Source organism: Lepus europaeus, chromosome 4 (assembly GCF_033115175.1).
Source record: "Lepus europaeus isolate LE1 chromosome 4, mLepTim1.pri, whole genome shotgun sequence".
Taxonomy (NCBI): Eukaryota; Metazoa; Chordata; class Mammalia; order Lagomorpha; family Leporidae; genus Lepus; species Lepus europaeus.
In genome coordinates, this window is record NC_084830.1 from 151,811,643 (window position 1) to 151,827,541 (window position 15,899).

General features: G+C 50.0%; 1 protein-coding gene across 1 annotated transcript in view; it reads right to left on the bottom strand.

Moving 5' to 3' along the window:
- Positions 1-878: 878 nt before the first annotated feature.
- Positions 879-15,899, bottom strand: part of GRAMD2B (GRAM domain containing 2B) — a 69,370-nt gene continuing 54,349 nt past the window's right edge. Inside the window, exons 7-14 of the mRNA XM_062189240.1 lie at positions 14,038-14,109; positions 13,851-13,937; positions 10,117-10,228; positions 9,533-9,655; positions 8,902-8,989; positions 8,030-8,134; positions 5,555-5,648; positions 879-2,080 (exon numbers count right to left, since the gene is read on the bottom strand). Of these exons, the coding sequence (XP_062045224.1) occupies positions 2,039-2,080; positions 5,555-5,648; positions 8,030-8,134; positions 8,902-8,989; positions 9,533-9,655; positions 10,117-10,228; positions 13,851-13,937; positions 14,038-14,109 (723 nt within the window). The 3' untranslated portion in view covers positions 879-2,038. The remainder of the gene's footprint in view (positions 2,081-5,554; positions 5,649-8,029; positions 8,135-8,901; positions 8,990-9,532; positions 9,656-10,116; positions 10,229-13,850; positions 13,938-14,037; positions 14,110-15,899) is intronic.

The following is a 15,899-nucleotide window of genomic DNA, read 5'->3' on the forward strand; positions in this document are numbered from 1 at the left end:
GTTACTGAAAGAGGGGAACAGTCTGAGAGATGGCCACAATGGCCAGCGCTGGACCAGCAGCCTCTACGTCCATCCAGGCCTCCCACGTGGGTGGTAGAGGCCCAAGCACTTGGGTTGTCTTCTGCCACTTTCCCAGGCACATGGGCAGGTAGTTGCATGAAAAGTGGAGCAGCTGGGACTTGGACTGGCACTCATGGGATGCCAGCATTAGAGGTGGTGGCATAACCCACTGAGCGACTCCGGCCTCCACAACTCTGATTTTTGCCATTCCTGCTTTGAGTTATCAGTCAAGTGGGGGAAATGGCTAATTATCTTGCCACAGTCACGTCCAGCAGTCAAGCATTGTTTTTGTGGTTTCAAAGTTAATTTTCTTGGATACCACTGCAACCCAATGTAAGTTAAATCACTTCTGAGTGGTGAAATGAATACGTGGGAGGAGTAGGTCTGAAGTGCACATGGGGTAGTAGAGCTAGAGAAGGTGGTAGAAGAGTTGAAACGCGTGGTTAAGTCTTAGTTGAGAGAATTTAAATTTTAAAAACTAAACTTCAACTATTATCTTGAAGGCACAGTAACAGAGAGGGAGATCTTCATCCACTGGTTCACTTCCCAAACGGTCATAATGGCCATAGGTGGGCCACGCCCGAGCCAGGAGCCAGGAACGCCATTTGCGTCTCTCCGGTGGTACAGGGGCTTGAGCACCTGGGCCATCTCCTGTTGATTTCCCAGGTGCATGAGCAGGGAGCTGGGTTGCAAGTGGAGCAGCTGGGACTCAAACCAGCATGCATGTGAGATGTTGTCTTCACAAGTGGCAGCTTAACCTGCTCACCACAATGCTGGCTCCTGAGAGAATTGACAAAGTGACACAACACAGTGTTGGCAGGAGGTTTTAACCAATGAGTATTTATTAAAAGCCATTGGTGCACCAGGCACAGTTGCTCCACTAGGCTACCAAATACAAATGATGGAACCAACTCACTTATTAGCTTATCTGATTAAACAAAAGACATTTCATAGAAATGATTATAAAAATGCATTACTGATAGGAACAGGATATCTTTTGCACTTAGAGATCTCATGGTACCCTAAATAATTAACAAAAACCAGCCAATCCGTATCATAAAGTTAGCAAACACCAGTTATTTCTTAATTTTCGTCAGCAAAGGAAGAAAACGTAACTATTGTTAAACTGAAATGGGTTAGTTTTAGCTTTAAATACCGACATCTTGTTTCCAAACTGCTTAACGCAGTCCACTTACAATATAAAAAATTCAGTGTTTGTCATTCTGTATTAAAACACTATTACCTCTTTTGGTTTACAGATTAGTTTTGGTTTCATAGTGAGTGGAATTTAGTACTTGAGTCCAGTGCCTCAGACTGTTGTCTCGAGGTGCGGGTGAGAATCACTGCTATTAAGTATCAGTTACAGAAGGAAACAACACACACACAGGGTCGTTGAGTCTACTTCTCCTGGCATTCTTGCCAAAACTGAATTGCGACACTAAGATATGCAGGTAAACAAGAAGAAAACAGCAGAAAGAAAAGACAAGCAGATGTGACTTCTGTGAAGCCAATCTGTCCACTTGGCGCCGTCGACTGCCTGTTTGGACACTCACGGCTCATTCAAAGGATCACAGTGAGTTCGCTGGTGCGGTGTGAAGGCTGGTGGAGGAGAGGGTACGGGAGAGAGGCGGAGGGTGGCCGGGGAGTGGAGTGTTTGCTGACGCCATCCTGCTCACGGCTGAACTGCAACCCATCCGGAACGGACCCCGGGAGCTGCCAGAGACGTCCCGAGGGGGATCTGTGTGCTCCGGGCAGCAGCAGCAGTGACTTCCTCCCAGGGTCGAGCTCGACGTTTATTGCACAAGAACCAAACTGTTCCCCCTCCCCCTTTCCTGAGCTGGAGCCCTCCAAGTGCAAACGTGTCTGGGCTCTCATCTGCTCGCGCCTCTGACCAGCAGGGAGCATCCGCCAGACGCCGGGGAGCACCTTGCGCAGGGGGAAACGTGAGGTATGACGTGGGCCCAGGCAACCTGCCCGTTCAGTCGCCGTTCTCAAGTAGCTTCTGCAAGTTGTTCTGTATCTAGAAGTCAGGAAAGAGCAGCTCTTACTGTCACATACAGGGGAGACCACAGGGCTTTGGCTTTTGCTCCAGACCGCTCTACCTAGAATACAAAGCTACAGAGCACTTAACACTTCAGTGAGGCAAATACGTGCTTTTTCAGGACCTGGAACTGTGACCGTCTACGAGAGTGAGAGATGGGACTAAAAAAAAAAAGTCACACCAAGATGAAAAATGACAGGAGAGGCCCAGAGCAATGACAGAAGAACAACTGGCAACACCAGGTATAACCCAAGTGCGTTTTACGTGAGACAATGGGAAACAGTATTCCTGCTAGCCATTATACACCATGCCTGGAAGATGGTGAATTCCTGTTGTCCTTTCTCAGTAAAGCTTTGTTTCTTGGAAAATCAGTTACAGAGAGTAAGGAAGAGATACAGAAAGACATTTTCCATCTGTTGTTTTATTCCCCAGCTGGCCACAGTGGCCGGGCCTGGGCTGGGTCAAAGCTGGGAGCCAGGAGCTTTTTCTGGGTCTCCCACACAGGCGCAGGGGCCCAAGCACTTGGACCATTTTCTGCTGCTTTCCCAGGCCATTAGCAGGGAGCTGGATTGGAACTGGAGCAGGTGGGACTTGAACTAGTGCCTATATGGGATGTCGGCCCTGCAGGCAGCGGGCCACAATGCTGGGTCCAAGATGGAGATTCCAGAGAGATAGGGACAGACTGGATTGACAGTCTAGGGTTGGGCACTGCAAGTATTCTTAGTAAATATTTTTCAGTAAATGAACTTGGAGCAAAGAATCTTCAGGCAGCAGTACTGTGATGCAAGCAGAGACACAGAATGTAAACACTGGGCTCTTAGAGGACACGCTGTTCCCCTGGGGCTCAGGGCAGGGGCTGGACTATGCATGCGCCAGTGCCTTGACACAGGATCACCCCAGCCACACAGCACCATGCAAAGGCCATCTGCATGTGTGAGACCGAAGGCCAGAGAGCCTGACTAACATGACCAGTTACCAGGCAGCATGGGGCAGAGTAGCGAGAACAAGGAAGTGACTCTGAAACCAGGCTCTCTACTACGTGAGGGAATTGAAGAAGTCCATGGGAAAAAACGGAACAGACAGATGACCTGATTTTGTTATGGTGCAAGGCAGTTTCTGAAATCCATGAGGTTCTTTCCCATGAACTTCTGGAAGACCACACACCACTAATGCCACGTCCAGTGCTAGGAGAATCGCTGTGTAGTTCATGACCCATCAAAGGAATCACCGTCTCCCCCCATGCTCCTCACCTATCCCTCGGGGTCCAAGGATAAGTGGAAAAACAGGAGTGTGGAAGGATAGAAAAGGAAAAGAAACAAGATAACCAAAATGCACAGTGTACGAAACATACCTGCAAAGACAAACAAAAAACAAAAAAACTAAAAGGAGTGAGGTAGGCAACTCACACAGAAAGCCCAAATGGCCATGAATATCTGAGATGAGCAACGGCAGTAGTCATCAGGAAAAAACAAAAAGAAACCAACACAGGACCTCGATCTACACCATCAGAGGGGGCAGTGAACAGAAACAGACACTGGAAGCAGGCACATCACGCGGCCCAGGCAGGGTTGATCCTGGAGTTTCCACTGCTGTCCAGTGGAGGGGAACTGCTGGTACTGGATAGAGAGAGCCAGGCCACATGCCAAACATCTCCACCCCGCCCAGCGGCACTGTGTTATTGCCCGATGACCTCCGGGGGAAGGCTAACCAAATAGATTGTGATTGCTCTGAGGGAGGCGTGAAACTTAAGAACTTCTTAGCATGTCAGCCTGTGCATTTTGACCCCAAATCCAGTTACACTGATCCTGGGCTACAGGAGGTCTCTGTTGGTTCCATGGTGGCCCTCCCTGGCCTCGAAACTGGGCCCTGCCCTGCCCGCTACAGGCTGGTTGCTGGCCTGCTGTGCACAAGTCTTCCCGTTATCTGCTCCCTTACTGCAGAGTGCGCCAGTCTGGCGGGGCCTGGCAGGAGAGTGGGAAGCAACGCAGGCGTGCACCTGCTGCTGATGCAAAGACTAGGATTTGTAGGACAGAGTGAACGCCAAGTGAAAACACCACTCCCCTGTGCAGGTCAGGATGGAAGCCAAACACGGGTAAGCATTTCTTTACAGAAAAAAACCCTTGGAATGCACCATTTAAAATTTCTTTCAGACACCTGCGAGGCAGAGGGCGACAAGTGCCAGGGAGCACTCGTGTGCCACCTTCGCTCTCCAAATGTCTGCGAGCAGGAAACTCAAATCGAGCTCTGCCAAGCGGGTGGCAAGGACCCAACTACGGGAGCCATCACTGCCGCTTCCCAGGGAGTGCGTTAGCGGGGAAGCCAGACTCGGGAGCAGACCTGGGACTCGAACCCAGCTACTCAGGAGCACTGAGTGTTTCAGAAGGGAAAAAGTGCTGGTGGTGCACCCATCCCTCCTCCAGGCTGATCTGGATTCTAAAGAAAAACTGCCCAGTTTGCCGGGGGACACAGGGATTAGTCGGAATATCTGTTCTCACGTGGTACAGAACAGTGGTTGTGAGACACCTTTGCTCTGAAAGCTTGAAATGCTAGATACCATCCAGAGGAGGGAATCGGGAAGCTCTCATCTGTCCCTCATTCTTGTTCCCACGTAAGTGCAACTGTGATGCTACAGAAAGCTACCAAATACCGGGCCTTTGCAGTAGCGGGTCTAACAGAACACTTGATTCTTGACTGCGAATCTCCCCTAGAAGACAAGCTTAGAAAACATAGCAGTGATCAGCGGGTAGGGGATGGCAGTGCAGAGGGGAGAAGACAGGAAGACCCGCTGACTCGGATGAACTCCGGGGCCTCTCTCGCCCCTGCTCCTGCTGACTTCCAGCAGCGCACAAGCTACGGCCAGCTCTGCTCTGGCACCGCCCTGCTGCAGGAAGACACGGCCGAGCCGGGGTACGTCGTGGCCTTGATGAATTGGGAGAAGCTCTCAAGCAGAGGGCGGCACGCACCGCCAGGCACTGAGACAGGCCTGGTGCACGTTCCAGGTCTGCCTGTGTGCCTGGCATCACCTTGAACAAGCCAATCTGAAACAGATTCTTCCACTATCCTAGAAGAACAAGGCTGCCTCCCTCCCAGGGTTCCTCCCTCCCAGGGTTGCACCTGCTATGGAGCATGGTACTAGATGGATCAGGACAGTCAGTCCGGGTTGAGTTGGGGGTGCATTCTGTTAGGTGTGGCTGGGCCAATGTTTCCAGTTGATTCCCTACTGTGTCTCTACACTGAGTCTTAGTGTAAGTGCTCACTGACTGGCCTACGGTACAGATAAATAACCACGGAAGATTATCAAAAGGCCAGCACAACCGTGAGTTCCAAGGCAGATGAAGCGGAGACAGCAAATACTCTTCGCCGCCTGTTCTGCACACAGAGCGTGGAGTCTGGGTGCGGGACCTGGCGGACACGGCCCCGCTGGCCACCAGGGCCGGGAAAGACGTCACTCACCTTCTCTAATTTCACTATGTTAGCTGAAAGCTCTTGGCAGAGGACTTCCACGTTTAACTGGACTTGCGAGCCCAGGCCGGAGGGTGCTGTCTGCCTGTAAGAACAACGCGAAAAAATGACTGCGGGCAAGACCGAAGGAGAACGAACACCTCCCCATGTATCTGAGCAGAAAACGAGATTCTAGCAGAACAGGGTGAGTGACGCCTGGGTTCACGTCAGCGAGGCCCTGCAGTCACCCACAGCACAGGCGGGACGCGGAGTGGACCCAGGCCCTGCACGCTCAGCCGGAAGCCCCTGCAGCTACTTCTGCGGAACAGGCTGCACTGGGCCTCGGCTTCCCAGCGAAACGCGGGCATCTTACTCAAGCACGTGGTTTCTGACTCCCTGCCCATCTCTCCATCAGCACCCAGCATCGGTGCAGGCATTCCTGCTGGTCCCAATCGCCTACGTGTTTTTTTTTTTTAAATGGGAGGAGCCATTTACATGAGAACGGTTAGGAAGCTGCGGAAGGGAGATGTTTGCAGTTCCTTCTTAGCAGCTTGGCACACGTACGTGACTGCCGTGGTCATACGTGAATAGTTTGTCCACACGTGCAACGTAGCACATAGGGACAAAGCACTCACATGTCGGGCATGAACACAGGAAGTCACGCTGAGATGACTCGGACACACATGGGTTATATGAAAACAATACTTATGTAAAAAATACTTATTTGAAAAGCAGAGATGTAGAGAGAACCCAGTTCCATCTGCTGCTTTCTTCTCCAAATGGATCTAATAGGACTGGGCGAGGCAGAAGCCAGGTCTCAGGTGGCTGGTGGAGACTCGACTACTGTAGCCACCACCTCCTGCCTACGAGAGTGTACATGTGCTCGAAGCTGGAATGGGGAGTGGAGCTGGGACTCGAACCCAGTACTCGAGTAGGGGGTGGGGGCACGTCAGCTGCCGTGCCAAATGCTCACCCCTACTTCTACATTTAACACAGGCTAAAAGTATACTTTCCTTTTTTTCTTTTTCTTTTGACAGGAAAAGTTAGACAGTGAGAGAGAGAGAGAGAAAGGTCTTCCTTCCGTTGGTTTACACCCCAAATAGCCGCCAAGGCCGGCGCTGTGCTGATCCAAAGCCAGGAGCCAGGTGCTTCCTCCTGGTCTCCCATGCGGGTGCAGGGCCCAAGCACTTGGGCCATCCTCATCCTCCGCTGCACTCACTGGCCACAGCAGAGAGCTGGACTGGAAGGGGACCAATCGGGACAGAATCTGGTGCCCCAACCAGGACTAGAACCCAGGGTGCTGCACCGCAGGTGGAGGATTAGCCTAGTGAGCTGCGGCGCCAGCCAAAGTGCTTTCTAACATGCAGCAATTTGCTACTTTTTAGGCAATGTGTCAAAATATTCATGTGAAAAAGTTAAAAGGAGACCTTTACGTCTGAACATATTTAAGCCATGCATGCCCCCCTAGCCCAAAAAATGATGAGGGGCCGGTATCCCATATGGGAGTGCTGCTTGAGTCCTAGCTGCTCCACTTCTGACCCAGCTCCCTGCTCTGTGCCTGGGAAAGCAGCAGAACGTCCATGAGGGAGACCTGAATGGTGTCCAGCCTGGCCCAGCCTAGCTGATGCGGCATTTGGGTAGTGAACCAGGAGATGGAAGAGCTGTCAGTCTGCCTTCCCCATACATACATACATCTCTTCTTTTTTTTTTTTTTTTCTTTTTTTTTTGACAGGCAGAGTGGATAGTGAGAGAGAGAGACAGAGAGAAAGGTCTTCCTTTTGCCATTGGTTCACCCTCCAATGGCCGCTGCGGCCGGCACATCGTGCTGGTCCGAAGCCAGGAGCCAGGTTCTTTTCCTGGTCTCCCATGCGGGTGCAGGGCCCAAGGACTTGGGCCATCCTCTACTGCCTTCCCGGGCCATAGCAGAGAGCTGGCCTGGAAGAGGAGCAACCGGGACAGAACCCAGCACCCCAACCGGGACTAGAACCTAGTGTGCCGGCGCCACAAGGCGGAGGATTAGCCTGTTAAGCTACGGCGCAGGCCCTCTTCATTTTTTTAAATCTCAGACATGTCCACCTAATTACTAGTCCCACCATGGATTTTTACAGTGCTCAAGAATGTTGTAACAAATCAATATAAAGAGTTCTACACGACCAAATGTGCTGCTTGAAGTGCTTGGCTCACTGCCATTTTACTAAGACAAAGCTGTATAGTTGGAAAAAAAGGGCCAAGGTCACGGCCAAAGGATAATGTAAAACTAAGCTTGTTTCCTGGCAGGCCACTGGCGATACTGTAGCAACTCATGTGGATAGGTCATCTGTTTCCAGCAGCCTCCCATCTCTTGACTCTCTACAGATACACTTAACAAAATGTTCTGTACAAAATTCTTCCTCAATTATAGTTTGCTAAGAAGCATGGTAAGTTCAGGCCAGCGACTCTGTGAGTCTGAACAGCAAGCAGATGAGAACAGAGAGGCCAGTGTCTTACTCAGTATTAGGGCTGTCCACAAAGGAGGTGAGTGACCCCAGGCGCTCCTCCAGAGTGTTAATTCTGTATCTCATGTAGAAGGTCGAGATGATTAACGCGCAGACACTGCAAAGGGTGACAGGGAAATCTTCAACAGGTTAACAGCCAGAAGCCGATCATAAAACAGCAAGCTCAAGGCCAACACTGCATTCCCAGCAAGGCATCTTCCACCATAACTTGGCTAAAGAGACTTGCCAAAGACATTTTTAAAATCGTCTGATGCCTTTCAAAAAACTGCACGGCCTTAAACTGTACAGCACCAGCCTCGATGAGTAAATGATGGCCATTCTGAGAGGGCTGTTCAAGGCCAGTGCTTCACCTCTCTCCTGGGACTGTCCCCACAGCTGGGGCACCCTGCACAGTGTCCAGCCTTGTTCTCTGGAATCCTTATTTTAGCTGGAGGTCTGAGCACATCCTCCTGGGTGAAGAACAGTGTCAAACTGGGCCAGGCTATTCTGAGTAAAGCAGACTGGACGTGGAAACACTTAGCGCCTGTATTCTCAGTAAAGGGGATGACATTTTAAAATTCTTTTGGCCTCTGTCCAGAGGACATGGGACAGCTGGAAAAATAAGTGACAAGGGCAAACGTACTTCATAATTCACAGAACAATTTCCCAATTAATAGTATCCAGTAGGAGCTCAGTCCCCTGCCAGGTTTGGTACAGTCATTAGAAAACTTCACCTAAGTATATGGCAAAAAGTCAGCAGGACAAAGAAATTTGCAAATAAAATACACGGTTCACATTCCAGTGATCTATACCACAGGTCTTGGCGACAGGAAGAGATTATGCCTGTAGATAAAAAAGTCATTCCTGGGAAACGGGTTTACTTACACAATTGCATAGAATATAAGAATATGGTGGAGAGTCGGGCATTTCTGAGATCTGACTTGATGCAAGATTCCACTTGTTTCCACTTGACCTGTTGGGTGGGAAGTAAAACGCAATGCTTATAAAAAACAGAATGCATTTCCTTCCGCCAGCAATGTCCTGGTGGGGAACAGGGGGGGGAGGGGAGATAATTTACAGATAAATCTTCCGGTTGTCACGGTAGCTGATACTCAAGAGTCAGTCCAACATGGCTGATTCCAGATGTATTTACTGAGGGTCATCTTTGTGTTAAGCACCAAGCTTGTTAATGGAGAACAAGGCAACACCAGCCTCGCTGGTACACCAGCATAACTGCCTATGTTACTGGAATCAGTAAGTGATTCTCAACTGTTGCTCATAATTGGAGGTTTGCCAGCACTTTCTGGATCATAACCTTGAAGTACTCAGAACGACTAAGTGACCTCCGTGAACAACAGCGATGGGAAGCACGGGATGGGGGACTGTTTGCTCAGTGCCTAAGTGAGTGTGCAAGCCAAGACTTAGGGCAGGAAGGGAGGGAGGGGTGGAAATATGAAAGGCAGTCATAGAGTGAACAAGTTACAACAGAAACCCCTGAGAAAGTCCCCTTGCTTACTGTGGGCAGGGACACTCTTGGCCTTGCCTTCTGGCACTCTCTTCACGTGGGCATCTGCCCGGGTTGGTTTTGCTTCTCCTTTGGAGACGTTCAGAACTGTCTGGGATTCTGTCACATGGAAATCTACCAGGCCAAGAAACGCAGTGGGGTCACTTTTCTCTCCAAGGCACTAAAAACACAGCATCCCCCACAAACCAAGGCAATCCCTTAATGTGCGTGATGGTCAAACACATCAGTGGATCTTCCTGCAAGTTGACTTGGGCTGGCTGGAGCCCGAAATCCCCCAGAGAGGCAAGAGTGGGAGGAGGACGGTCTGTGTCCTCACTTCTGCCCCCAGCACACCAGGACGACTCAGCTCGAACGGTAATGTTACGGAAGTAAGAGCTAAGAAGACACCACCCTGCTGGCGTGTCTCAGACATCTGTGCAGTGCGCACAAAGTATCAGGAATTTATCCACACAGGCAAGGCATAGCTCCGGAAGTCTGAAGCTACTGTCTCCAGGTTACTCTCTGTCTCCAGGTTCCCATGGGGAGGTGAGAGGGAGGGACTCAAACTGGGGTGGAGAAGTAGAGATTTCCCAGACCTCGGGAGTGCTCCGATTCGGGGGTCTGGGAGCCGGAACTGCTGTACCCTTCCATGTCTTGCCGCCTTTGCCGAACCACTCCATCCAGATCTGGGAATTCATCATTGAAATCCTGAAAGAACACAAGGAAATGAAGAGGCCAATTTGTCCCTGTTACAGACACGGCGTCGTCACCTCCGGCCCTTTAACTTGGGGCTGATCTGCAAAACACGGAAAAGGAGGAAGGGCTACGCCAGCCAACAGGGCTGTTCCCAACACGCTGCTGTGTAACTGGCTACCGAAAGTGAAATTCCTCGGGGCAGTCAGAACTTGTTTGGCTACAGCAGCCCACTTGTTAGAAACAATAACGTCTCAAGAAAAACTCGGAATGCTGATGACTGAAAACCTTGCGGTGTAAAGCTGAGGGAGTCTCTTTAGTGCTGGAAACTGCTGTAGGCACGGATGTAAGAAAAAACCAAGACGCCTAAATCCACGTTTGGTTGAAGTATTAAATGGTACTAGTAAATTACTGGTTTTTAAAAGCTTTTATTTGAAAGGCAGACAAAAAGGGAGGGAGGGAGACTGAGATGACCCATCCCTGGTTCATTCCTGAGATGCCTCCAACAAGCAGGGCTGGACCAGGCTGAAGCAGAAACAGGCCACTGGGTGCTGATCTCCCATGTGGGAGGCAGGAACCCAACTGCCTTCCGCCACCCAGGGTTTGCATCAGCAGGGAGCTGGAAGAGGGAGTGGAACAGGGACTTGAACCCAAACACTCAGATAAGGGATACAGACATTCCAAGTGGTATCTGAGCCACTATGCTGGACACCCACTGTATTATAGTTTTTTAAAAAAAGATATTGAGGGGCTGGTGTTGTGGCATAGTGTGGGTAAAGCCACTGCCTGCAGCGCTGGCATCCCATTTGGATGCTGGTTCGAGTCTTGGCTGTTCTACTTAAGATCCAGCTCTCTGCTATGGCCTGGGAAAGCAGTAGAAGATGGCCCAAGTCCTTGGGTCCCTGCACCCACGGGGGAGACCTGAAAGAGGCTCCTGGCCGTTGTGGCCAACTGGGGAGTGAACCAGCGGATGGCAGACACCCTCTCCCCCGCTCCGCTCCTCCTCTCTCTCTCTGTAACTCTTTCAAATAAACTTTATTTTTTTTAAAAAAAGTACTGAACACAGAAAAGAGAAAATGACTGGATGGCCAATTTGATTCTGGAAAGAATGTTTTGACTTTTTTTTTTTCTAATTCCCATAGCGTCAGGGATAGTCCACTTCAGTTACAGGAAAACAGCAGAGGATAGAGGGAAAGCAGTGTCTGCCTCTGTATTTCCCTGGTCTCCCAGGTGCTGGGAACTGAAGACAGTGACGGTAAAACGTCCCGGGGAAAGTGCAATCAGGCTGAGCTGTAACAACTCGGCTGCCAGACAGAGTCATCTCATAAGCAAATGACTAAACTTTCACCTAGTTCTAGCTAGCTCATTTCACACATCATCAGTTAACTTCATGCAAAGCTTTATTTATTTATTTTCTTTTTAAATAGAGATTAGGAAACTGAAAATCTGAACCTCTCCAATTTGGTAGTGATCTATTGAGTGATGATAACGTATCAGCTTGAATCTTCACAGCTACCTGGGGAGGCTGCGCTGACTGGGTGGAGAGCAGGTGCAGAGTTTGCCTGAAGACTTCACAGCGTGGGGAGCCCAGGTTTGAAAGCACGTTTTCTGTACTCCAAATCGCAAGTGTTTCATTTATTTTGTGTTGCTTCCCACAACTTTTTAAGGCAGATTTTTAAAAATTGAGATGAAATTCATGTAACATAAAATTCGCCATGTTAAGGTATATGGTAGTTAACTGGCTTACAGATTTTTTTTTTTGTAATTTTTTCATTTGAAAAGCAGTTACAAAAGAGGCCAAGGGAGAAAGAGAAATCTTCCATCTGCTGTTCACTCCTCAAATGGCTGCAATGGCCAAGGCTGGGCCAGAGTGAAGCCAGAAGCCAGGAGCTTCTTCCACATCCCCCATGGGGTGTAGAGGCCCAAGTACTTGGGCCATCCTCTGCTGCTTTCCCAGGTACATTAGCAGGGAGCTGGATTGGAAGTGGAGCAGCTGGGACTTGAACCGGTGCCCATAGGGGATGCCTACACTGCAGCACCAGTCCTAGAATATTTGTAATGTTGTGTAACCATCAACACTATATTATTCTAGAACAAGTCAATCAGCCCCAAAGGACACACTCTGGGTGATGGGAAAGTCACTCCAACTATTCTTTCACTTCATTCCCCAGCTTTCTTTTCTGTCTCTATGGATTTGTCCAGTGGGACATTTCATATCAGTAGAATTGCAAGGTCCACCGATGTTATAGCCTCATTAATATGTATTATGGCTTAATATTCCCCTGTTCAGATAGAGCACATTTTAAAAATCTATTCATCACTTGATGAACGTTAGGGTTTTTGTTATGGGGCTGGTGCGGTACTGTAGTAGGTACAACTGCTTCCTGAGGGGCCAGCATCCCACACGGGCTCTCTGCTACTGTGCCTGGGAAAGCAGAGGAGGATGGCCTGGGTACTCAGGCCCCTGCACCCATGTGGGAGACCTGGGGCAAGCTACCGACTTAGGCACGGCCCAGCTCCAGTCACTGGGGCCCTTTGGGGAGTGAACCAGTGGATGGAAGATCTTGGTCTCTCTCTGTAACTCTGCCTTTCAAATAAATAAATATTAAAATTTTCCTTTTTTAAAGACTATTAGGAATAATGCTGCTCTGAATATTCTAGAACTAGTTTTTGTGTAAACATGTGTCCCATCCACTTAATTTTTTTAACACCTCACCAAGATACATAGAAGACGCTGACACTGTAAGGCGAGTGTTTAACAATGTTCAGTTTAGGAAGGATCACCAGAATGATGTAGTCAGAAATCTCTTGGCGAAATACTACACCATTACATGCACGAATCCTGTTCACACAGGGGTGTCAGCCTCGGGGCTTGCGGTCCACATCAGAACACCCGGGTGTGAGGCTGTGCTGGCTCGTCTCTGACTACAGGGCTGAGGGCTCGACTCACGAGGTCCCTGCCAGCTACACGGGAGACTTGGATTTCATTCCTGGCCCAGCCCTGGACACTATGGGCACTTGGGGGAATCAATCAGTAGATAAGGACTCTCTGTGTGTCTGTATTTCTCTACCTCTTCAATAAGTAAATAAAAATTGTGGAAAATCTTGTACAAGCAGGCGGAGCTACTCCCCATGGTGGATGTGCTCCAGAGTCCACGAAGCCTCAGGGAATCAAATCCTGTCTGCCTGTGGCTGGAGTTGGTCGATTTTTCTACAGTTAATTCTGCGCACGCCTGTCATCTCTTCTGTGCTGTCGTCTTCGAAGGCGAGCATAGATTTTTCCTGGAATCCCTAAGTGTATACTAGCACAGTCTCAACGATCTGCCGAATGACTCCTGCCTGGCCTCAGATAGAGCTGTGGATTCCTCTACAGTGATATTGACAAGCAACCAGAGCACCCAGACCCTGAGTGATCAGCAACTCACCAAGGCGGCCTGTCGGCAGCTGGCTTTTCTTTTTCAGGGCAACCCTTCAACTACTTAAAAAAGGTTTCTGGCCTCCTTATGGCTCCTTCTCCCTCGGGACAAACGGGCCCTGCTTCAAGTGCACCCAGTCAGGGTGTAAGTGCAGGTGTCACGTGGGGCCACACCACACCCTCTGTTTTTTTTGCAAGCAGACAGCTACGCAGGCAACTTACCAGAGGCAGGGACGAGGGGCGGTCTGCCCGGAAACTGTTTTCAGCACAGCACGGGTTGGGAGTGTTACATGGGTTGGGACTTGCGTTCTGAAATGACGGGGATGAAATGAAAAGGCACATGAGCAGGGAGACCGGAAGAGATACAGGAGAGAGACAGGCACCTGCGGCTCAGGGATGTCAGACTCACTTCCAAGTGGGCGCACACCGACTTCAGCAGCTTGTACGTTGAATCTCTCGACAGCAAGGAGACAAATATGTACTGAAAAGCAAAACAGAGCACTTAGCGATCGATTCAACCAAGGGGAAGCACAGAGCGGCTCCATTTTCAAACGACACGTGCCGTTCCCTCGTCTGTGTTCCCATTCTCTCCGTCAGTTTTTACGCCAGCCATCAAGCACAGCGGCAGCCCCGCTGAAGAGTGACAAAGAAATGGAAGGGACAACGGAGGCTCTGGCGCTCGGGAGACGCGCACACGGGCAGAGGCCTGGGCATGAGGAGCGGCCATGTCCTCGCGCAGGTTTTCTCTGTCAGTGGTTTGCTTTGGCTTTTCAAGGTATGTACCAACTGCAGAGAATCCACTCTCCGCTCTGACCTGCATTTTCACTGAGAACTTCCCGGTGGCTCTTGGGAGCTCCTCCTCTGTCCTGTGGCTTCCAGGTCCTTCCCTGTCCTAGGTGGGGACGGCCTAGGGGGATGCCTGGGAGTGAGCTATGAGAAAGTAGTGCCAGAGCTGGACTGATCATCTGAAGGCAGATGGCAAAGGGAAAATGATTTGACAATTAATTAACAGCGTGTACAGAAAATAGAAAAACCCATCATCAAGTGGGTACTGCAAAAACTCTATCAAGGGGGCCTGCAGAGTTTTCTTAATACTAATGTTTCGTGGGATGGCAGTGTGGAGTAAATGACAAATTACAAGGAAAGCATTCACTGTGAGCAGGCTGAGGAGTAAGTACTGATGCCTCTGTATCCATTCATACTAAAAGCAGTTCAGGGGCTGGCGTAGCGGGTAAAGCCACCACCTGCAGTGCCGGCTTCCCTTATGGGTGCCTGTTCCTGTCCCGGCTGCTCCACTGCTGATCCAGCTCCCTGCTAATGGCCTGAGGATGGCCCAAGTGTTTGGGGTCCTGCCACCCATGTGGGAGGCCTGGATGAAGCTGCTGGCTCCACTGTGGCCATGTGGGGAGTGAACCAGCAGATGGAAGAGCTTTGTCTTTCTCTGTAACTCTGATATTCAAATAAATCAATACATCTTTAAAAAAAATAACATTTCAAATACTATCACATTCTGTAGTTTATCAGAATGGCCACTTTTATTTTTCCTTCTCCCCTCTTCCTAAGTTATCTAGTATGGTTAGAAATGAAATGTAGCTTTCACAAAATGCGTTCACAAAAACAATAAAAGAAGAGTCAGTTTCCAAAGAAAAAGAACCAAATGACCTCCTTATCTTGCCAACTGAAACACACTGGATTTCTGGATGCACGTGTCAGAGGAGGCCCAGGAGCCAACAACAGCTCGGGACTATCGGGAGTATCTGGGCACAGAGGAGGGAGCAAGGTCTCTCGGTAGCATGGGGCCCAGGAGTGTCAGAGGCTGCACGGCAGGCTGGCTGGAGTTCCCTGTGTCTCGCATGGCTCCGGGGAGGCAGCAATGGAGGGGATGGGGGCTGTTCACCCGGACCCCAGGGACTCCTCAGCAGAACCCTGCCTCCCCAGTCAGCAGGGCTGCCATTGTTCTTTGTGTATTTGTTAAAAAATGGTATCAAAACACCTGCATGTTTCAGCTTCACCTGACCCAACAGATGTCAGGGAAAGGGAAGTTGGAAAAGAATTTCATTTTTTCAACCTTGGTCAGACAGGTGTGATGAAGTCGGCAGGAAACGCAAAGCTGGCAATGACCCAATGACAGTCGGTCACCTGGGAGGGAAGGCAAGGCCACACAAGTGTCCCAGGGCGCTACTCTCCAACCCGTGTCTTCCACAGTGACCCATGCCTGCCTGCGGGAGGCGGTGGTATTTACGGCTTTAGGGGCTCCGCCCCTGGCAAGAG